The 24,385-nt window shown below is 38.4% G+C and overlaps 1 protein-coding gene across 3 annotated transcripts in view; it reads right to left on the bottom strand.

The window, feature by feature from the left end:
- Positions 1 to 24,385, bottom strand: part of PPP2R5E (protein phosphatase 2 regulatory subunit B'epsilon) — a 72,802-nt gene that overhangs the window by 15,230 nt on the left and 33,187 nt on the right. For all 3 annotated transcript variants that reach the window (XM_030240329.2, XM_030240328.2, XM_009101670.4), the window contains 3 exons: positions 17,040 to 17,236; positions 4,728 to 4,829; positions 2,054 to 2,146 (listed from right to left, as the gene is read on the bottom strand). In XM_030240329.2, the coding sequence (XP_030096189.1) occupies positions 2,054 to 2,146; positions 4,728 to 4,829; positions 17,040 to 17,236 (392 nt within the window). The remainder of the gene's footprint in view (positions 1 to 2,053; positions 2,147 to 4,727; positions 4,830 to 17,039; positions 17,237 to 24,385) is intronic.

Raw genomic sequence — 24,385 nt, 5'->3', positions numbered from 1 at the left:
AACCATTTCAAACTGTACATAAGCAGGCTTTAGAAATGAACAGCTACTCTGGTAAATACAGTATTTTATTAAAACATACAGCTGAAAGCCAGAAACACAGCTATATTTAATAAAAGAAAGCAAAAAGCAAGTAAACAAGGAAAAAGTTTGAAAAAAGTCCATTAAAAACCAAACTTTTTTTTTTTAACTTCTTTTTTCATACAGGCATCCTTACTGCCAAGAAACACATCATTAAAATTAAAATTTTTTTTTTGAGAAAAAGCTGATTCCAAATGCTGCAAATGTCCCACTTGTGTTGTGTCATGAGACACCAAAATGCTTAAAGTTCTTAACTCTCAAACTGCTTTCCTGTGTAAGGGAAAAGCTGCAGATACTCAGGAGTTACTCCTGACACACAACAAACACAATAGGAAGTGGAAGGACACTCCAGTTTCCTACAGCTCACCACCAAGTATTTACACATATGGAAATAGAACTACTTCTATGTAGTGTGTATATGTGTATATATATGTCTGAATAGAACTTTTTATAGAAAAATGTGTATTTTAAATTGACACTGTGCACAGCAATATAAAAATGTGCATCACCAAACCCCATGGTAGGAACACAGAAATCCTTAGAACTCCTTTGACCTCTTAATTGTCATATCATGTTTTCTGATATGTAGGTTTTAAAATCTCATATTCCCCTCCTTCAGGAGATAATATTCTTCCATTTAGTAGATTTAATGAAAACTAGCAAGATTAAAAAAAAAAAATTAAATCCTTGGTTTAGACCATTCTCCTGCGCCAAACTGACAGTTTTGAATGTCTTAAAAAGGTTGAGTGGGATGTTGCCAGTCATGACCAAGTTCAGCAGCACAGAACAGGAGCATCTAAGAATTATTTTTACTAGATTTTGAAGGAGAGCACATGTATTCATCCTAATGCAATCCTGCTCTATCTAATCAAACTAAAACCAGTCTGGAAAAACCTGTCAGGAGTGATTTGTCACGCATATTCTTTTATCTCCACCAGGTACTGGATGAACACATTGGTGCACCAGCTTGTCAAATCAGTACTGGGATGAACAAAAAGGAAACCACCAGAGGTTTGAGCCAGATGAAAATTGCTCTTGTGTTTAGGAGATGGATAAAATAAAAATTTAAGTATATCTTATTGCTTTTGTAGGATGAAGAAGGTCTTGTGATATCAAGAAGGAAACTGAATTCTCTTCTTTGAAACTTTGAATGTAAGGACAGAAATTGCTCTGTTCACTACATTTTTCAGGTATTCTTCATCCAAACAACAGAGATGAACAGTAAAAGCACAACTTTTATTGCCTGAGCAGCACAGGGAAAAATAAAAGCTCCAAGAGTGATAAGGGGCAAGAGAAAGGTCTTCAGAAATGCTGAGTCTCTCCTGCCAACTCCAGTTGCTTTTTCATTCAAGTGTCAGCCTGCAAGGAAACTCCATTTTCTAACTAAATAGCAATCCTTCTAAATTCCCCTGATTTTCAAAAGCAAGCTACACAGCATCAAGCACAAAGTTCTTTTTGACTTTGCAGTTACAAAAAAAAACTCACAAAGGGAAAACAAAACCCAAGACAGGCCTGTTCTCAACTCAGAAGACAAAAAAATGTATCTGTACTGTATCCTGGCTTACCCCAGAAAACAAATGTATAAACAATACTAAGACACATTAAAACTGGTGTTTAAGTAGTCTCTCTAGATAGAGAGAACAGCATTTTGAGACTCCTTGGTAGCAAACTTTTCATTTTTCAACAGTTACTGTTTCAGCTCTGTCTCGAAACCAGTAAGTCAAATATTTTGACTGAGGTATTGAAACTGGATCCAAACCATCTATTTTTTGTATCTATAGTAACAGAGACTGACATACAAACACACACCTTTTTCCTTTACCTCCACAGATTGAAAACTTTCACTGTAGGTGCTGGTTTAGCCTTTTTTCTGTTGCAAATGAAGATACACTTTCAAATTCTAAACTAAATCTTTTTAAAGGATTTTTTTTTTCCAGAAGTGACACTAAGCCCTAAAGAAAACACACCAGCTTACCTGCAATACAAATTTCTGATCTATGTACTTTTTGGCAATGCTGGGCTGAAATTCTTGGCTTTCCAAAAATCGTATGAAAAACTCATATACAAGCTGCAAAAGAAAAAATAAACAAAACATGGGTTTAGTTTATGACTTGATTACTCTTTATATTTTTAGCATTTCCCTAAATTATTCTGTTAGAAGATTAAGTGCTTATTTTTCCCCAGAACAAAGGGTTAAAAAATTGAAAAATTTTTCTCCTTTATCAAATTGCCACCTTTTAGTTAAAATTAATTACATGAGCTTTTTAAGCTGCCTCTGCTTATTTAATTCCAGTCAAAGCATTTCATCACCAAGAACAGGCACTGCCATCTTGTAATGCTTGTTATCATCTTGTAAAGCTTCCCAGAGTAATTGGGAAGCACATTTAAACTGCCCTCTGAACTGCTGAAGTCACATCAAATACAGACATTACAATTCTGAAGGGGTTGGTGTAGCAGTTGGAAATATTTAAATTAAATTAGAAACTGCTTAGAGTAGTGTTCTAGTACAACTTGAAACACAGAGGAAGAATACAAACCAGAATTTATTCAGAAGTTCCTAACTTACTGTAAAGATTAGCCTCAGGGCTGGAGAAAATCTGCTTATTTTCATGCAATTCCATCTCTACCTAAACTCTTCAGTGGGACAGCAAGACTTTTCATTTAGTGGAGAAAAAGAAGAGTATAAAAACCAGGGAACAAGGAAGTGAAGTGAAACAGAGACTGCTGTGGCCTCATAAGACAGCAGCTCTGATCTGTCACTGATAATGAGCTACCAGCCAGCCATTCTCTTTGCAGAACCTTTTCATAAAGAGCAGCCACTGAAAACTTTTTCCTTTTTGTCTTTGGTGAGTATGAATATTGATACTGAAAGGAGAAAGGAAGCTTAAAAATTACATTTTAAAACCATTTTAAACTCTTCCATGACAGCAATATGCTGCAAAACTGCTGCTGGTACTTTTTAACAGTGTTCTCTGACTTCCCAAAGGAAGCAATAGGAAATCAAAAAGAAGGAAAGAGGTTTAGAAATAAGTTGTGGGAAAAGTGACAGCTTACATAACACCAACAAGAAATCATCAGGAAATCAATTCCATTGACTTTTCACAAATACTGTGGTGAATTTCTTCTTGACAATGCTAAGTCATCCACTGGATAAGAAACTCCCTCATTTCCATGCAAGTAATGACTTTTTGAACTACAGCACCAGTGTCACTGAATGTGCTGTTTCCAGGCAGGCACAGCTCCTCAGAGCTGCCTTGAAGTTTTGAAAATTCTTATTTTTTGTGAGGGATGAACCTACATTTCAACAGATTCTGAATTAGAAAGCACAAAAGAGTGAAAAAAAACCACTCACAGGATTGTGCATGCAACTGTAAAATAAAATCCTCATTTCAGACTGAGATCAATTCTGCTCCTTTGCTCACAAAAACTCCCAAACTCCACAAACTGTTACTCAAGCAAACTTCCTGTAAATTTACCAGTGGTGTGAGTCATTATCCTGACTAACACACACAGGATCTTCATCTATATTTTCTATAAAGGAATTTACTGCATTAGTATCAGTGATGTTTTCTCCATTTAGTTTATGTTCTTCATTCAAAATCACAGAATGATGGAATGGTTTGGGTTGGAAAGGACCTTAAAGATCATCTCATTTCACTTCCCCCTGCCAGGAGCAGGGACACCTTTCCCCAGACCAGGCTGCTCATCCAACCTGGCCTTCAACACTCCCAGAGATGGGGCAGCCACAGCTTCTCTGGGCAACCTGTGCCAGGTCCTCACACCCTCAAAAGTCAAGAACTCCTTAATAAAGTGTAATCTGAACCTCTCCTTGTCCTATCACTATCTGACCATATAAAAAGTCACCCTCCCTTGTTTTTTTACAAGCTCCCTTTCAAGTACAGGAAGGCTGCAATGAGGCTTCCCTGGAGCCTTCTCTTCTCCAGGATGAACAACCCCTGCTCTCTCAGCCTGTGCTCACAGGACAGGTGCTCCAGCCCTCTGATCACCTTTGCACTCTCCTCTCTGGAGCCACTCCAACAGGTCCACAATTTTCTTGTGCTAGTAACTCCAGACCTGGATGCAGTGTTATTCCACAAGGGGATCTCAAAATCCCTTGCTTTGACAACTGAAATTCAAAGGAAGGGATGCTACTGAATGAGCCTGAATCCTGCTCCAACACCTGGTAGCAAACCTTGAGGAGAGGAAGGAGGACTTAGATAGGGATGCAGCTTCTCATTCATTTTTCTGATCAGCTGCCAACACCTGTGTACTTTCCTATGAATATTAACCACCCTCAATAAAGCAAAACTGCCAGCAGTGTCATCCTCACAATGCTCTTGCTGCAGTTGTTGAAAAATACTTGTGCACCAAAGCAGTTGGGAAGCAAAATAATTTTTAAATCAGTCAAGGAAAAGAGGAATATGAGGGATATCATCAATATAATTTTGAAAGAAAGCTTTAACATTTTGGAAATATCACAAAGTTCTCTCCTTTCTCTGTAGGTACTATAGTAGAATCATAAACAGTATTAATAAATGCTAGTGTCTCACAGACTAGTTCTGATTCACAGGTTAAAAAAAAAAGCTGAGAAAATTATTAGATACACCAAGTAATGACAAGAATTTCTTCTGAGGTAAATAATCAAAAACCTGTAAGTGCGGCCACGATGCCTCCAAGGTGGGCTCATCTTCTTCTGGATCAAATTCATTGCTGTCACTAGGTGGGAGAGTTCTGAAGATATTGCAAGATACCTGAAAAGGCAAAGAAAGAAGGATGAGATCCATTCTGCAAACAGGTAACAGATTTCAGGACCCTGTATGTCTGTACCTGCTCCATCCTCCATCACTTATACACTGTTTCTTTTTCCTGCTGTCTGACAAGGATCTTTAGCAGCAGCACAGGGCTAAGGAACCTGTCACTTTACAAACCTGCCACCAGCCTTGGCTTTTCTCCTTTCCTCTGATATCCCAGCATTACCAAGTCTGCCACCATGTTCCACCAACATGTAATTCCCAATCCTGATGGGCATCAGTGGGAGCCAGGAATGCCTAAGACTTGTAGAAAATACCATCAACTCGTGCTTATAAGTGTTGTCATACAGCATTTGGTTATTTTTGTCTGTACAGAAAAACATTAATGATTAAGGTCTCATCTGTCAGCACTTGCTAGGAGTTGCCAGTGCTACTCACACATTAAATGCCTGGACACCTCATGCCAAATACAGAACTTGGTACTAAAGGAAAGCAAACAATAGTATTTGCTTGACACTTAGCCTACATTTTATTTCATGGCTGGCTCGCTTTGCTTAATCTTATTTAGAGGTACTTTGGTGAGCCTGCCTGGCTTTGTGAGGTTCATGCTATCAGCAAAGACTGAGCCAGAGAGCTTTCCTGGGTTAATTAGAGTGCTGAATGGAGCGTACAGCTTATTATGCAGCAAATCTGATAACTGCAAACATGCTGTAGGGCCCCTCTGCACTCGGAAGGTGATGATGTGCCTTCCTTGCTCTGCCCCTGCACATCTGACCCATCCCTAAGCTGGTTAATCAAACAGCTGGGAAAAGCAGCATGTTATCCCCTAATCTATACATGACCCTTTCATAGTAGTTCAGACAAACTAAGCTATTTAAGACACAAAACTAATATGTTTTTCAGCATCCTTGTTTATTTTTCCAGCTTTTTTGCTCCTGTAAATGTTTTAGTCTGTAAGGAGTATTTTCAGTATGTCGGCAACTTAGTGAGAAAGGGCACTTAACAGCATACAGTTTAAATACAATCCAAATACTGATAAAACCAGATTTAAATAGGGTGATGTTTATGAATTTGCAAGACAAACAGAAAAGATTCAGGCACTGCAAGAACAGAAAGATGAAAGAAGCAAGTGCAGGAAAGCACACGTGGTACACCCGAGTGAGGGATGTTCACTGAACACAAAAGAGTGAGCAAGGCAAAGCAGTGAGCACAGAAAACAAGAGGCCACACTGGTTTGTGCTGGGACTTGTCCCTTCCTGCCACAAGAGGGTGTGTGCCACTGCAGTTCCAGTCCTGCAGGCTCTACAGGAGCCCCACTCTGTGAAACTCAGCACTGCTTTCAGCCTGGAGGCACTCAGCACTTCCTGCAGCCTGTGCTGGTGGGCACTGAGCTCCTCCTGCCCTGTGCCCACAGCAGCCAAGTGACTGCCAGCATCCATTAGGACAAGATCTTTTCCCCCTCTCTCCAGCCTCTTCCCCAACTCATTCACTTCTCTCAAGAGCCTCTTCATGAAGAGACATTTCTAATCTCATGAGAGGTCAAATAACTATTCCAGGAATACATACATGTTACAGTTTGTCTTTCCTCAAGGATTCCTGAGCTCCTCCTTCTACTATCCCTGATAGGAAAATGCAGGGAGAGGAGAAGAGTGATCACAATTAGCAAGACAGAGTTTCTATGATGGAACACAAGAGAGGATAGACAGCCCAAAGGATTTCCAAGTAAAAAGTGGGAAATGTACCTTGAATCCAAAGACCTGGGATTCTAAAATACTTACTCAAGCATTTTTTGTTAATGCTTTACAGCCAAAAACCCCAGCTCTCTCAGGATTTGGATCAAAATAAGAAACTAAGAAAACCAAAGGCAGCTCTTTTTTTTTCCCTTTTCTGCTTTAAATTTCATTTGAAACAAGAAAAAATTTTCTGCAAATTTAACTATACATGTATTATTAAAACTTGTACCTACAGATCACTCATCAGCTGTTTTGTTTAGAAACTGGTACAAATACTGAATTATGGCACAAGTAAAACCTGCAAGGGAAAGTATGTACTTTCAGCATGAAGAGCTAAACAAAGACAAATGTCTGTAAGACTCAAATTAAGTCAAACCAAGCCTCAAGCAGTTAGTGCCAGGGCTTTACCAGCACGAGAGAAGTATGAGAGGTTCAGCAACAATTAGCTAAGTTCCAGCACAGACACCTGGATCTCGAGCTTGGGACAAAATTAGTATGATCTCTGGAGAGTGCCTATTAAAAAATGCCAGTCTCAAGGCAACTCAAAAGCAGGAGTAAATGCAATGCAAGCTAGAAAATTGTCCTAGCATGCAGTTTGCTCTCTTTAATTTTCTGCTTTAAAGATAAACTATGTGGAGCCAAAATGCAGATATCCTCCTGAGGAGAACAGACAGAACAGGTTATCTTTAAGTGATTTCCCCAGGTTATCATAACTTTAGGAGATAATGTGTGCCATTACAGTTACATTAATCACCACAACACAGCACGATAGCTCATTTACATGCAGTGTCAATTTATAGCACGCTTATCTAAATCAGTAGCCTCTGGGTGGTTAATGTTTATAAGCCTCTAAGGGAGAACTGAAGACAACAAGTCCTTCCATGCATGAACTGCCCAGCTGTACTTTGGAGACCCTGACAGCCACCACACAACACAGGAACACACGACATCAGATCTGGAAAGACTTTTTCTCAGATAGGCATAAGGCAGCTATTTAGAATTTATCCCTGGGCCCAAGCAGCATGCCAAAATTCCTACAGCTGGATAGCTGAACCATTTCTCTCCTGACCTTTCTTGGATCATCAAGCCAGAGGACATCCCTGCCAGCCTGCACACACAGTCCCTGGTGATTCCTGTCCCAAAGCCAACACAAATGACTATGGATCAATACTGACTTCCGTCTGCCACTGATTAGGAAAGCCTCCAAGCCCAGATGATCATTTTGGAAGGCAAAGCAGAACTCCAATATTCTAGAAAGTTGTATCAAGACAGATGTCCCCTCTCTGTCCTCAAAAACACCTGTACCCTCTTGTCCATGGCTGTACCTTTCAGAAGCACACACCAAACTGGGTGTACAGAGTCCACCACAGCTCCTCCACCACACAGAATCTCAACACACAAGTGCCAGAAACCAACTTAACAAGCAGTTAAATTTACCCATTGGCACTGAATCAAAAACACCCCAGACCAAAGTGGAAATGCTGAAATGAGAGATTCCCAGACTGGAGATGCACAGAAACCTCTGAGCTCTGTGTCAGTCAGGCACAAGTCACAGAATCATGGAGTTGTTTGGGTTGGAAGGGACCTTTAAGGTCATCTCCTTCCAACACCCTGCCATGGGCAGGGATGCCACACACCAGACCAGGCTGATGCAAACCCCATCCAGCCTGGCTTTGAACACTTCCAGGGGTAGGGCAATCACAACTTCTCTGGGCAACCTGTGCCAGTGCTTCACTTGCCCTCTTAAGAAAGAATTTTTTCTTAAGATCTGATCTAACACCTAACTCCAGCCAGATGCAAGACAAAAACTCTCCCAGGCAATTATAAGTCAATGTCAATTTGTCAAAAACAAACAAGACAGGGAAGGCTGCTCTGTAACCACCCCCAAGAGTGAGCTGCAATTTCTGAACAGATCTGATGCCTGGTACCTGGCAATACACAGCCACAAAATTATGAATACACAGGTAAAAGCATCAAGCTTCAAGAAATCTTTATCACCACATTTATATTTGAAATAACTTTTAGAAAAGAAGGTAGTAAGAGACTCAAGTCTGAAGTCAAAATTCATGTTTTGAGAAGTCCTCTCCTTGCCCCTCTCACTGGAGTGCTATGAAAGTGACAACACTGTAACAGAAACACTTCACAAATTGAATTGCAGCTGAGCACTTCTACTCTGTGCTGTTTGAAACAAAGATTTTTATCAGTAATAGTCTTCCTGAATGAAAGCTGAAATGAAAACACACACACTGCAAAGTTTAATGTATTCTCAATATAAAACCAGGGTAAGTGGATACCCATTTAGCTTACAGGGAACACCTGTCCTTCAATTAAAAATATGTGGAATCATCCAAATAAACCCCGTGGACATATAAAATTGAAACCCAGTATCTCTGCTCACAATGTTTAAACTGCTGTGCATAACAGTAACACAGAGAAGCAATAAAATGTAATTAAGTCATAACATGAAGCCATGCTAAACTGGAGACAACACTGACCCCCAGAAAAGACACTGGACTTGTCCTACTGAAACACATCTGCATATGTGGAGTTTTTTAATATCATTTAATATCATATATTCTAGAGCCTGAAGCAACTACTGCAGTCACTCAGCTATAATCCCTCTATAAAACCTGCTGAATTGTTCCCAGAAGTTTGACTAAAGAACATCTTACGAAATGTAGTATCTAATTTTATCTTAAAAGATTATAAACTGTTCCACCAGCTCTCTTTTCCTAGTTTCACTACTAATTTAGCTACAGCACTGTTGTTGATCTCAAGGTTGAATCTGCCTGATACCCTGTTAGTTCTTGCTAAACCACCAGATCTCTTTTACACCTGTATATATATATTTGCATATGCAGTATGTGTCTATCTATAGATAGGTATTTTTATAGAGACATGACAGCTCTCAACCTCTGTGTCGTTAAATGGAAAAACAAAGCTCCTAAACCCAGGCAGTTGTTGGTTTCTCTGTTTGTTTTTAATCCTGTGATTATTTTTGCTTCCTTCCTTTGACCTCCCACCTGTGCACAAGTGCACTGGGGTATATATAAAAAGCCAGACCATCTCCCTCTTTTTTCCTGCATGTTGTCATATTAATTTATCGACATTCTCTTCTTTGAACAGTGCAGCGTACCAGAAATTCGTATTAAGATACTCATGATAAGCAATCCACAATGCTCAGGTTCTTTTCTGCACCACTGCTTGCCTGAATACAGTCTTTCAGGGCTTAATATTATGTGCCTTCTTTTGCCCAGCAGCATTACTTTTGACTTGGCTGCATCAAAATGAACTACATTGGATTGTGAATACAGTCAACAAACCAGATCACAGGCTGGGGGGAAAACAGTTCTTCTCATTTTCCCTTGACCTTTAAGTCTTTTAAAAATTCAATCAATAACCTGCAAGAATTTAGCTCTGGATCAGGGCTCCTAAACTTGTTAGCTTACCCTCACCCACTTCAGTGGTGGTGGCAGCTTCCATCCATACAGATGAGGAAGCAGCAAACCAGAGATCCTTGGGCAATCCTCTGCTTCTCTTGGCAGAACTACAACTGGAGCGAGTTTGTAGGACAAAACAGCTGGAGCTCAGGTGCAATGTCCACACCATGTGTGTTTACATGAAGGAGATGCTTTCTAGTGATACCTTGCACTGAAAATGCAGTAGCTATACTCCTGCAGCAGATGCTTTGCCCAAAAGAAACCCAATTTACAAACCCTGAAACTCCTTACAGAACCACAGAATGGTTTGGGTTGGAAGGGACCTTATAGGTCATCTAATTCCAATCTGCCCTGCCACAGGCAGAGACACTTTCCACTAGACCAGGTTGATCCAAGCCCCATCCAACCTGGCCTTAAACAATCCCAGGGATGAGGCAGCCACAGCTTCTCTGGACAACCTGTGCCAGTGACTCACCAACCTAACAATGCAGAAATTATTCCATCCTAACACATAATCTGGTCCTCTCCCCTTCCAAATTCAAGCCACTACCATTTGCTCTCCCCTTCCAGTTTAAAGCCACTACCCCTTGTTCTAAGCTTGTTGGCTCTAACAAGAACCAAGGTGGATTATGACACTTGGGATCTGAATTAGAAGTGTTAGCTCAGCCCCCAGCCCTGGGTACAACCTCCTCCCTGCTGGGAACTGGAGCTCTGCAATTCCACTCTAGGTCACCTAGACCCAAACTATATCTGGGTCCCCTACCAGTAACCCCATTCATCACCATCTCTCTGTAACTAAGCTCTCAGATGACTCAAAGGAAGAATTATTTATTTAATGTGTGCCCAGGTAATTCTGTAATACAGTCTGAAAAATCATAGCAGTAGCTAAGTATCTTGGAAAAATTAAAGCACAGTACCAGAAGAAAGAGCCCCTCACCTCTAGAGCAGGCAGGAGATCAAGTGAAAGCCTGCCAATGAATGAACTTGAACTCTAGACAGCATTACAAAACTCATGCTGTCCTGGACTCCAAACTAAAGAACAAAACATACAATTCAAAACTCAGGAAAACAATCCCTCAGAAGCAGATTAACACTGTACTTGTCTGTAGACAAAATGCTTTAAATGCACTTAAGAGGATGACACAGCCAAAATAGGTTGTGGTAGGGATGTAAAGGTCCTTTAAATAATTAAATAAATAAATAAAGCTCAAGTTTTTCTTGAACAATAAAGTGTTTTCCCAGATTATTTCTCTCCTTCAGACCTAGTCACTGCACTGTTATGCAGATAGAGCCTGACAGATGCAAGGCCCATGTAACCAACCACAGCAATAATGGATACAGGTAAATGTAATTACAGACTCTCCAGAAATATTATTAGGGACAACTGCTGCAAGAGGAGCTGCCTCCAACTGATCTTTTGAGAAGGGCACAAAACATCAGAGCCTCTTCTTTTAATAAGCATTATACATTTAATATGAGCTAGGTGTATAAAGAATGTGAGTAACAAAAACCTCTAACAAAAGTATTTAGAAATGATGCATAAAAAAATAAAAGATTCCTTTCTTCCTTCTACAGAATTGATAACCCTCACATTAAAGAAAGAAGAACAGAATTTAAAATATTATGTGATTTTTTTGTGGTTTTTCTTTAACAACAGCATGTTTGCTCCGTTATGGCTGCACCTACATGACAATTTTTAATCAAAAAACTTTTTTTTTTGGGGGGGGGGGGGGTGGTGGTGGGAATCAAAGGACACTGCATTTTCCTTCCAGCATTTCAGATGGCTTCAAAATCCGTTCTACTTCCACTGAGTCAAGTTCAAGATTAATTCCTAATATTTTACAGAATTCCTGAACTTTATATAAAATTCCCATTAGAAAGAGATATGATTTATCAATTCTTGTGAGAGTATATGATTTCATTAACTTCCCTTAAACTCAAAATGACATTCAGTTTTATATTTTGAAATCTAATGCAAGAAGCAACAGGAACATAGACACAGGGTTTTTGTTAAATCAAAAAGGTAAGACTGAATATAGGTGGACCTGCAGAAAAATCTCTATCCAAGAACATTTTAATACAGAAACTGAAGATGTCATACTTAGTCACAAGACACAGCTAAAGCTATAGGAAATATAAAAACCATAATGCCTATGAAGTCTAACAGCTAGAGCACTTCCTAAAAATAGGTTCCTCAACATACTAAAAAAATCATGGCTTAGCAAGATATTCTTTATGTTTAACGGGTCTGTCACAAACAAACTCCTGAACAGACTCTGCCCTCACATCTGTTGAGACAAACCTGCAGAAAAAACAAATGCAATCTCTCTAGATTTATGTCAGTAGAAAGAAGAGAGAGAGGGAAAAAAAGAAAAACAAACCCAAACCAGAATCTGACCTTTAAAATGCATTTTTTGTGTTTATTTGGGTATTGATTTGACCAAGTTTCTTTCTCTGTGTTGCTTAACACAGCTTCTACACCACATGACATCTCCTATGATGTTTCACTTGGGCTGTACAGAAATTACAGTCTTATTTTACTCAATTTGCCATTACAGAAAAGATAAAGATGACAATGGGAAGCCAGAGGCATTTCAGCAGTTAGAAAAGAGAACAAAGTATCACTACTCCATTCTAAAAGATGGATCTGAAGAGGGTTTCATTAGCCATCTCCTGTGGGCTGGCAAACACACACTGATGTGTAAACGTCAGGGCCCAGGTCTACAATTTCTAAAGAAGCAAGCAGGAGAGCTGAAAGGTTGCTCACCAACAAAGAGATTCATCCAGACTTCTCAGTTTAAAAGCTTGTCAATTTTTTTTGTTCATTTTTCAAATTAAATAGATGAGTTTCCTCAATCTATGTCTTAACATCCATAAAACACAAACAGTTCTACCACATACACCCTTCAGGATACCACAGATAAAAACAAACATTTATTTCCTTCAACTACCACTGCTTAATCTAACAGCAAAAATCAGTATCATTAGTTTAAGCCTCCACATTTTGCTCAGACAGAAATAAATTTTAGATTAAGTGTCCAATTATTGGCTCATAAAGTCCTATTACTGGCATTTCCTTCTTAGCAGAGTGTGGCTTAATTGGCAAGGCCATTTTTCCTAAGATTTGCCTAATTCTGAGGAATGTCATCTGCCCTTCTGAACAACACATCAAACTGCAGGGGAGGCACGCTGAGCAATCCCCCCCTGAATAAATCTGTTCAGTTCATGGCCATTACCACAAATCCCAATTCCTCTCCCCATCAACTGATACTGACAACACAAATGAGGCCTCTGCAACTTGCTTTGGTGGTCACTAGGAGATTTTGGTTTATTTTATTTTTTTGAATAACAAATAACATGCCAGACACTGTATCAAGCTACAGAGAGTGGTTTAAGGAAGCAGATTTGCACACAGGTTGACAAACAGCCAAGTGGTTTCACATTTAGCTATATACAACATCATATCACATGCTCAAGAGAAGAAGATGAAAACATGTGATGTTACAAGCATGGATAAAGCTTTTATTGGCATAAATTTTACATGGTTGGCATGAAAAACATCTATAAGTTATCTGGCTGCCACAAATGACTTTTTCAAACCCTTATATTTTAGAAGCAATTAAAATCTCAGCTCTTCTGAAGAATTCTACTGGCAAATTTTTCCTAGCCTAGTATGTCTAGAGCCAAACACCTTTTGAGTCACTAACAGAGATCATTAACATATACATACATTATAAAACCTTAAAACAAAGAAGTCTCTTCCACAGATACTATTTTTTTCAAACATTTTAGATGATTTAGAATAGAAAACATTTTAGCTATTAATCCTTTTCTATGAACATTAGTAACTTTAAAAATACCAGTTTTAGACTGGCACACTTTTTTTCCTGCTCCTGGATGATGTTAAAACTCACAAAAGAACTTTTTTTCTCTTCACCTCCAAATCACAGTAGCCCAAAGGGACAAGCAGGAAATACTAATTCTCAGATTCATAAACACTAAACAGAGTAGAGATCTTTCAAAGGGACATACAACAACTGGGCTCCATTTTGATCAGTTTTAAGATCCTGGTCTTTCAATCAAAACACTCCCATGACAATTGTGGCAGGCAGGCAGTGGGGATGCTAATTTGGTCAGAACATAGATACTGCTGTTTTCTTCACTATCATGACAGGTCTGAGACTGTCAATGTGACAGCTCCCTTGTGAACCCAGCTGGAGACTTTGGTGAAAATCCCCAAAAGCACATGAAGGTGGCAGCTGCACTTGTGAAGTCAACTGTGCACATTTAAGTCTGTCTCTGTGGATGATTATGGGCACAAAACTGCCTGAAAGAAGAACATGTATTTACTGCAAAGACCAAGTTATACCAAAAAGCAGTGCTTCAGCACAAAGTGACTAATGCCATCTCTTCACCCAGCAGCACGTGCTGAAAACTTATTCTACAGCATATTAGAACTACCCTTCCCTCTAGGGCCTGTGAAACTGCTCTCAAAGTGGTCTTGCTTTATAGGCAAAGACCAGCAGGAAAAAACAGCATTTTTACCAGATAGTCCATCAACAAAAAACAAAGCACCTGCAAGCCTCAAAAGCCCTGGTGATGTGGTTTAGCAGAAACACTGCAAGAGCATTCACTGGGACCATTGACAGGAATCATTCATGCATCTGCTATGGGTTCACTCACACAAATTCAGTATCACAGCACTGCATCCTGCTCCCATGGAACACAACCACCAAAGTGGTTTTCCAGCAGCACATGCACCCAAAACACCACTGGTTGTGACAGGCACAATCAGGGGAATCCAGCTTTCAACTGCTTACACCTACACCAAAGCTCAGGTGGCTGTTGGGAGGCTGGAGGTTCACCCAAAATCTAAATTACAATTTACAATTATATTTACTTAAAATTTTCTCAGGAAAATCTTAAGGAAAAACACATGCTCACTTCCTTAAATACTTAGGCATCTTTTTACTTGTTAAAAGGAAATCAGGTTTGGGTAGTCAGGGGCCACTGGGTAGCCAGACACAGGACATGAGAATATTCACAGTCCTGCCCTGCTTCAGTATCCCAGCACTGAAAAGGAAGCAGCCTGGGTTCAGCACCACAAATGCAAAGTAGAAGAAAGCAGAATGAAGAAGGGCATGATGCCATGAAAGGAAAAGATGAGAGAACATATTTCTAACACAAAGGATCTAAGGTGAAGCTGGAATTTCTTAAGCACCATTAGTAAATATCTGTGAAATACACTGGAAATATTCAGGCTGTATCTTTATTTCCAATAACACCTCCATACCATAAATACAGACTATATTTAAGGAAATTATTCAAAACCATGCTTTTCAAACTCTTTAACAATACACCATTTCCTTTAGTTAAAAACTGTTGTGTGAATCAATACAAGTGACTGCAGGGACAGTAGGACATGGTACCAAAGGGGTTTTACTTTACTGTTCAAGATCACACTGTTTCATGGATTATTATTTATGATTCAAATTGAACCTCATAAACAATTGCAAATCAAATTCTTCTTGCTTCCTGGGGCCCAAGCTAAGGCAACACTAACTTGCAGAGTTCTTATTCAAGAGATGTTGTTGCAGTAAACAACTATAACCAGTGTGAACTCAAGAATACAACCTCAGTAACAGAAATGCTATAAAGATTACCAAATTCTCTGGGGGGATAAGTTTGGAGGCATCTGCTACATCCCCTATTTTACTGAAGTTATCTGTGCATCAACATGCCTTCTAGGCAAAGGGTGTGTTATACTTTGTTCATCACAAGGGGTACACATCAGATTAAACTAACACATGCAAACCATTTAGATACTACAGTGCAGCACCAGCAGAAAAACCGAGAAGAAAAAAAAAGTCATTCTGTATTCTGCCTGGTATTTGAATGGTGCATGAGTTCACATTCTGAAGAAATAACACAGCAAGCAGTTCATTCACAAGACTGGTCCACTGCAGAAAGGGGCAGGAGAGGGTGAGACTCTGATCTCATAATTATAGGCTTTCTGACAATGCATACACACAAAGAAGCCATATTAAGATTTTTTCATACACCCTTAATTCTGGTTTTTTCCTTCGTGATTAACTGCTTGATGGTTCTGTCACAATTTACAGCTATTTTTAAGTATTACAGACAAGCACCACAGCATGTATCTGTGTGTCAGAAAAGAAGCAAGGAGCATACACAATGCAATGCAAAAACTATTCATGTTTTTCTTCTTACAGCACACAGCCAGTGGATTCCACAATCACACAGTACTGTTAGGAAACTGTCAAGACCAAATCTATATTTAATTAATTGCTTTCTCATTTAGAGAACAGGTTATAAGGGTTCTGTTCAGTAGCACAGAACAAACATTTTAAAGCAGTGATTGATTTTGCCAGTTGCAATGAACATTCTTCATCATGGAGCATCTGGTACTGTTTCCATTTTTACAATGAAAACACTATTATTTAACAATTTATATATACAAGGTATGGCTTTATAGTTGAGCAATCTTGCTCACTTTAATAGCACTGCAATGAATCCACATAACCCAACCAGGAAATTGACACGACAATCCTATACAACATTTTTAGCATTTATTATTTTAAAAATTATTATCCATGCATACTTTAAGGTATCTCTACCTAAAACAGACACCCAAGAATTTGGAGAAAGTTCAAAGAAAGATAAGAAACTTGCAAAAATTATTCAATTATTTACACTGGGAGGAGAGGGAAGATAGACTGGAGGAAACATGAAGGACTATGATTTAATGGCTACTGGCTTTCTCTATCAGGAAACAATCCAGGTTTCCTTTCATAATTTGTGACACTATAATAACAATAATCTACTTGACTTTCATTAAAAATATATAAAAATTAATATTTTTGTCATTGGAGACTTATCCCCAAGCAATGTCTATTAGCAAATCCAAGCCAAAGGCATCATTTAATCCACCTACTCCAGGGTTCAATTTTGCCCACAGTGTTTCACTGGAAGTGCAAATGGATTTAAAAAGAGACCATGAGAAAGAAAGAACTCACCATTCTAACTACTTCAGGGTAAGTCTGCTCTGTCAAACAGCCTCTGCTTATTGTAATGTAGTCCACCAGTTCATTAAGAGTGGAGCGCTTGTATTCTTTCATTTTAAGGTCTGAAAGCGTGTCCATGAAGTCAAAAATGACACAGCACTGTTGAAGTTTCTTTAGGAACAGTTCAGGCTGCTCTGAAGATGGAACGTCTATGAAACAAGAAAGGAAATCTTTGTGAGTCTGGCATCTTATTATACAAAACAGGATTTCTTTTTGAAGATCAATTTCAAAGGAAAGCAGCATTCATACATTTCTTGTAAAACAGAGCCCAGATTAACAAATGAACCACTTACAGGAACTGTATTACTATTGTGTGTTTGAGATCTTGAATGTATCGTAGAAGGAATTTAATCATCAACTGCTAAAATAAAGTTCACCAAGAGAGTCCAGGCTGAAGTAGAGAATGGAAACACACCAGCACTCAAGACAATATTACAATAAACAACTACTTTGACTGGAGGCTGGTATTTACCATTGTTAACTTCAACTCCAAAGAAGGATGAAAGAAGTGTCAAACACATCCAGCTTGATTAATTTGTATTTCTAAAACCACCACGTCATTTATAACCCTGTATGAATATACATAAATACATATATATGAATACACAGCAAGACTATAATTCCACAAACGTTTTGAGTCTCCAATCATTATCCCCACATTGACACTTCCCATAGCAAAATCAATTTCACTGAAAAACAGTGAGGATTTTTTTTCTGTACTGTGAACACATAACATGCATGAATAGGAACATTTTCACAAAAAATAATATGTGCTTGACCAAAAAAGTAAGCAGAACTCACTACTTTTGCTCTGTTTTCTTCATTTGCAGCAAATGAAAATACTTAATACAATAATAAAAGCAATGTCAACTTCTCAGCTGTTGTTGCTTTACCAAATGCATCAAAAGGATACAGAGGCAACTTCATTTATCCAATGTTCATGTACACAAGAGGATAGCAATAGCAGAAAGTTGCAGAGATGAAATCCACATTTTTACTCTGAAGGTCTGTCCTCAGACTAGGGAGCACAGCACTTCCTTTGAACTATCTGGTTTTATTTAGGCACCAATACCTGCCTCAGCACCAAAATCCACTGGCTGACCTTCCCAATCTCACTTTAAAAAAGCTTTAATAGTAAAGAATTTATGTTTATTTCTTAAAACCTGGACTTCTAAAAGACCAATCTAAGATGGAACTTCTCTATGCTGACACAAGAATAAGTCATAGTAAGGAATACTTGGCAAATGCTGGGAGGTGTTAGTAATTGTATGGTACTTTTAAGTAGTTTTAAGGCTTACGCACCACAAATCTGTTTTGCTTAAACACAGTGCTTCAATTTAATTAAAACCACTGCCTAAACACTAAAAAGAATAAACATGGATTGCAGTACAAATAAAGATGCAACAGTTTGTTCAACCTGGTTTTGTTTACAGCACTGAAGTAGTGACAGGATTTTTAATCTACATGGGAGAAGAATCCTCCACAAACACCTCTGGAATACTAAAGGTCCCAAAACCAGGCACCCTGAAGCCATTCCACTGGCTAGGTCTCTCTCACACATTCAAACACCTCAGAGGAGGCAGAGCTGAAACCTAAGATGAGCCAAGGAGACAGAGAAACTCATTAGCCTTCACCCACAACAAAAAAGATCATTTCTATACACGACCTTTCTAAGGTTACAGCCCTACAGGACATAGAGGGCCTGGGGAGGCAGAGTTCTGTGACTGCTCTCTTGACTACCTGCCTTCAAATAACAGAGATGAATGGACTTCAGAATTCACTGTTATTAACAAGCAGGCAACAGTTAAATGATGAAACATTTCTTTAAAGACAGCCTTATACACAGGCTGAAAAAAAGAAACAAAGTGCAATTGGTTACTTTTCAAAAGCTTGATTTTTAAAACGTACACTCTTTATTACACCTATAATGCACCACAGACCTTGAAAATATTTAAAAGGTATCAATACAATCTATGTTGCTACATGACCATAATGGGGTTTTGGTTGAACTGTTCTATACGACTTTTACATGTTTGTTTTGACCAACAAGGACATTATAGTTAAAGAAAAACAGGCTGCAATCAAGTGGAATCCATTAGGCTACAATTCAGCACAAGTTAAAACCAAACTCATATACATGACTCAAGATTACACTCATTTTAAGCAGGGTTCATATTAAATAAAAATTTTAAAATTACTAAAGCATTAAAATAACTCATAAAAGTTTGTTTTCTTTTTCTTTCTCCAGTTAAGTATCTGGAGGTGTGGGAACAAAACAAAAAATATAATTACATTCTTCTCAAGAAAAACCACTCTGAAACCCTTCAAGAAATTCATGCCAGTCTGACTGCATCAACAGGCCATATGAACCATAGGGAAAGCTAAGAAAAACCAAACCACAGCCAAGCAAAAAACTTCCAAGCAAACAACAAAAAAACCTCAAAGCCCCACAGAATAAAAGCCCACAAACCAACTGTCCTGGTCAGATCTGCTTTTCTTTATTATGCAAGTTGCCACTCACACTAGGGAATACAACTCTATGAAGTTTCACTCCATGTTCCTGGGAATTTGGGGTGCCTTGGGAACAGGGTAACACCTAATGCCAGAGGTTTTTTGTACTTGGAAACAGGGGAAGAATATGAGAGTAAATATGATTGAAAAAATTAGGGGGTCCTAAGACAAGAAAAGGGTGGTACAAATAAATAAAATCAGTACTCCATGTTCCCAGCCTTCCCACACAGACCATGGCATTGGCTGGTTTGAGATTCTGGGGTGGGGGGTTCTTTTTCTGGTATTTGGGGCAAATACCTACAGACCCCACAGCAGAACTCCTGAACTCCTTAATGCAGCAGCTTGGAATGAAACACACAGTTCCCTACAGATGTTCACAGCTGGCTGAGGAAAGACAGCAAACCCTTTTTTTCTCAGCAGATACTCAAAGCTTTCAATGAATTTTACTCCCATGCTAACACACAGCCACACATTTAGGTCCCAAAATTTAATAACTTGCAATATTACCATTGTATCTACTTTCACATAAAAGAACAGAAAATTGAGCAACCACTCTAATAAATCTGTGTAAATACACGTAACATTTTAATAACCTATAAAATAAAATTAAAGTGACGCTATTAAGTAGAATGTGTGATTTATGTCAAATACAGAGAGGAGTATACATTTATTAAAGCCAAAATTTAAAGCAAGATAAATTTCTGTTTGGGTGACTGTGAGAACTCTCCTCATTATCAGGTCTTTGCTAGAATTTAATTTTCAGGCTTGTCAGTTTTCTGTTCAGCCATTTAAAACTGTTCAGAGCTTTTGAAATACAGTGAGTATTCACAGACTCAAAGGAAATCGGCTTAGTGAAAGCATGTACTAGTACATCTGAATGCTGATTATCCAGACAGAATCAGAGCTTTAAAGGCAAGTTTTTATAAAGTTATCAGAAAAACTGACAGAAAGTGCTATAATATTTTTTTAGACATGGACCAGCACTTTTTACTGCAAGGGCTGAAATACTAAAATGGCTAAAGCAATTCTGTTTTTCTCTTAATAGCCTTTTCCCAAAATAATCCTAATCCAACCAGCCCATCCCTTCTCATCAGTCTCTGCCTTCTGCATCCTTTTATCAACTAAAGACATAAAAATCTGATGGCACACTTTTATTGCAAGTCTCTAACATTCATAAAAACATATTAATGTTTATACTACATTCATGTTTTAATTAAAGTCATTTACAAGTAACTCATTTTGGATTATAGGAAACAAACTATGCACCAGAGAAACTGCATCCAGGGAAGTGTGCTCTTCCCCTCCTCTCCCTGGCAAGTGAACAGCCAGATGGGGGAGAACCTGGATCAGTTCCCTCCTGCCCCTAATTTTGCAATGAAGGATACAATGCTGGGAAGTGAAGAAGTGAAGGTGTAGGAAGGAATTGAGCTGCTCAGAGCAGCATGACAACTGTGAGGAAAAGCCATGGGACTGCAGACACAGGGCAGTAAAAATCAGAATGAAACAAGACAAAATATGCAGATGACATATGAAGTATTAAGCAGAACTAGAGGATGCTCACATATGCTACCCTTCACCCACATATACACTATCAGAACATGTATGAATCATTAAAATCAAAATGCTCTCAGAATAAGTATTGCTTCCAGTACATACATTACTGGTATTCATTAGCTTGAAGATGACATTTGCATGGAGAATTAGCATCATCTTTTTGTATGATAGCAAAAGCAAACACCACATTAAACACAAAAAATAAAAAAACACATACTAAAACCAAAGTAAGTCCAAAATGGGGAAGAGAGACTAATAGTAACGTTTTTATTCACATTAATTTTAAGAACTTCCTTATAATGTCCCAACATCTGAGAACTCTGCATTCACTCCACCTCTGAGATTTCCTCTTTCAATTAAGTTGCAAAATTTCAACTTTTCCTTTCGACTTAATAGCAAAATAATTCCTCAACTCTTCTTCAATTTTCATATCTTCCAGTTACTAAGTAAACCTAGTACAATTCTTTTTCTAGTTAAGCAAAATCTCCTTGTGACAAAAAAATATTCCAAACCCCAAACTGCTCCCACTTTGCTGCCACTCACCAAATCATATTAAATACAACCAAGTACTGCATCAAGACCTACCTGCACAAAGGGGGCAGTGGTGCATAGAACTCTGCTACACAGCTAGCCCTCACAAATCACTGTGATGATTTTATTGTGGAAGAAGTTACCTTTCTAGTTTTCATTCCAATAAAACTGGCAAATTTGAATTTGAAAGCCTTTTGATTTTCTTTGAGAAGATGACTTCAAGAGACCCAGCTCAGAGCTTTCCCTAACTTACAGTCCTGAAATACAGAACAACCACGTGTCTATAGGTCACTTTCCACAGCACAATATTGCTCTTAACATTCCAAGAAGTACAAATGTTTGCCCTCTTTTTCTTATACAAACACTTCTTGAGAAAAATAATCACTAACCTGATTGCATTGATTTAATTTTCCTAACTGGCTGTCAATATTATGAATGCTTTGCCAAGTCAGTAATCATTCATTTATAAGAGGTACTTTTCTCAAAGCTGTTTTCCCAACCCATTCTCTAGACTTAATAATTATACAGGCAGGGCAGCAGTTAGGCACTGTGTTCCAATATGTAAAATCTAACCAGTACAATTATTCACACAGCCATAAATACAGCGGGACAAACTCAAGCTGACTTTCTGAGTGAAAACACTCAAAGAAAAAGCACAACATTACCATACCATTTCCAGCACATTCAAACTGCATGATTAGAAATGCAACACAGGACATAATCCACCAATTTCCTGATAATCACTGCCTCTTCAGCTAATCTGTCTCAAAATTGAGAATTATTTCCCTGGCCATAAATTTGCCCTGACTCAAACTGAGCAAATTCTCACCAAGTGGGAGTTTCCTGGGTAGTTCCACAGGGATCCTGGATCCACAAATGCCTCCACTGCTTGTAACACTCCCCAATCATTTCAGAGATATTCAACAAACATCATTTACTGGGGTGGCTACTATAAACTCAGTGTAGATCTAACATATCATTTAAGAGCCTTGATGGGGCAGCATTACAAACAACACAGGGTACTCCTTAACAGATGTATGCTTAGTCATATAAACTGCCCAAATTTTGCAATGTAGATATATTAATCAAAATTCTGCCTTTACTCACATATGTGGTACCTCAACAGAATAATACATGGATAAAAGGTTACAAATTGACAATAAAAAGAATTTAATAAACCATATTTTCAAAATTGTACTTTTAGACTTTATGAAGTTTCATTGAACCTTCTGCCTATTTCCACAGCAGGCATGGTGCAGGCAATTATTAAATTTAGTTTCTCTTCATTTACATACAGCTCAATCCAGAGCCACAGCAGTCAAAGTTTCAAGGAAAACTCTCCTTTGGGCTATGGTTCATTAACCTGTGACCAACTCTTGTCCATTCTCACCAATGATGTCTTTGCTGTGAACATCTTTCAATTTGGAAGTGAACCAAGACCACAAGCCTGGTTGTCAAAGCTATTTATGAGCCGTAAGAAAATATTCTTCCACGAATACTGGCTGCAAAAGGTCTGTATTAGTGCAAACTGGCACTGATGACGGGCACCCTCAAGTGGGCAGAGAGACTCCAAGGGACCTGAGGTTTTACAAGTGTGGGTGCTCTCACTCATCACTGACCTACACGAGGAATCTGTTATGAAATAGTTACATCAAACATCTTGGATAATGATAGGTAATCAAGGAAATACATGATGGATAGTGAGAATTCCTGAGCAATTAATGGAAGACAAGACTGCCAGGGTATTTTGGTACACCAACTGATGTCTCCCAAAAATAGACTCACGAGTTATTTGGTCTGTACATTATCAGTCACTGAGCAGAACCATGTCTCTTCATAATCAAGTAGCAATACCTTGGTTTTTAGGCAAACTGACAACATTTTCAACATTTCCCCATTAGTTCTTCATGAACTGGGAGGAGTTTAATGAAATAATCCCAAGACAGTCAACATTTACCTATTCTACATGTAAATCTATTCAAGCCATAAATTATCCAGGCTAAAGAAGGTAAAAGAGAAGGTAAGGAAAAGGATTCAAATTACAAGATTTCAGAGCAAAATTGATGGAAAAACAGCAAGTAGATGAGTGTACCAAAAAATTTCAGCAGAGATGGAAGAACAGCAAAGAGGATGTGAATATTATGAAGATAGTAGACAGACGGAAGTTAAAGAAGGCAGGGAAACAACATAAATTATTAAAAGACCAGGAGAGAGAGAATAAAGTAGAGCAGGAGACTTGGAAGATGGAGGAAAAAAATGTTTAGAGAATATGTACACAATGAAGGTAGAACATTTTAAAAGGAAAGAAAGTAGTAGCTCAAAGTGGTTAAGCAAAACAAGAATGAAGGAGTTAGAGGTTAGGGGCTGGATTTGATTAAGCAGCCACATATCTGGAGGTTCTTGACTGTCTGACATCTTTAATATATCCAATTACATTACTTGGGGTGAGTTTGCCTAGACATCAAATTAACACTTACATTTTAGCCCCAGGCTGATCAAAGGTTTTGTAAGTTGCTTTTGCTCTTTTCCCCCCCAGTTTTTAATAGTATTTCAAAAACAATGATTAATAATTTCTTTTTTTTTCAGGAAAGCAAGGAGGCTGGCAAAAATACACAAACCTGATTTCAATTCTCCAAATCGAACACATGGCATAAAGCTCCAAAAGAAGACAAAAATACTTTGCTGAAACACAGAGTTACTGT

This window comes from Serinus canaria, chromosome 5, assembly GCF_022539315.1.
Source record: "Serinus canaria isolate serCan28SL12 chromosome 5, serCan2020, whole genome shotgun sequence".
NCBI lineage: Eukaryota > Metazoa > Chordata > Aves > Passeriformes > Fringillidae > Serinus > Serinus canaria.
This window is presented reverse-complemented; position numbering and strand designations above follow the sequence as displayed.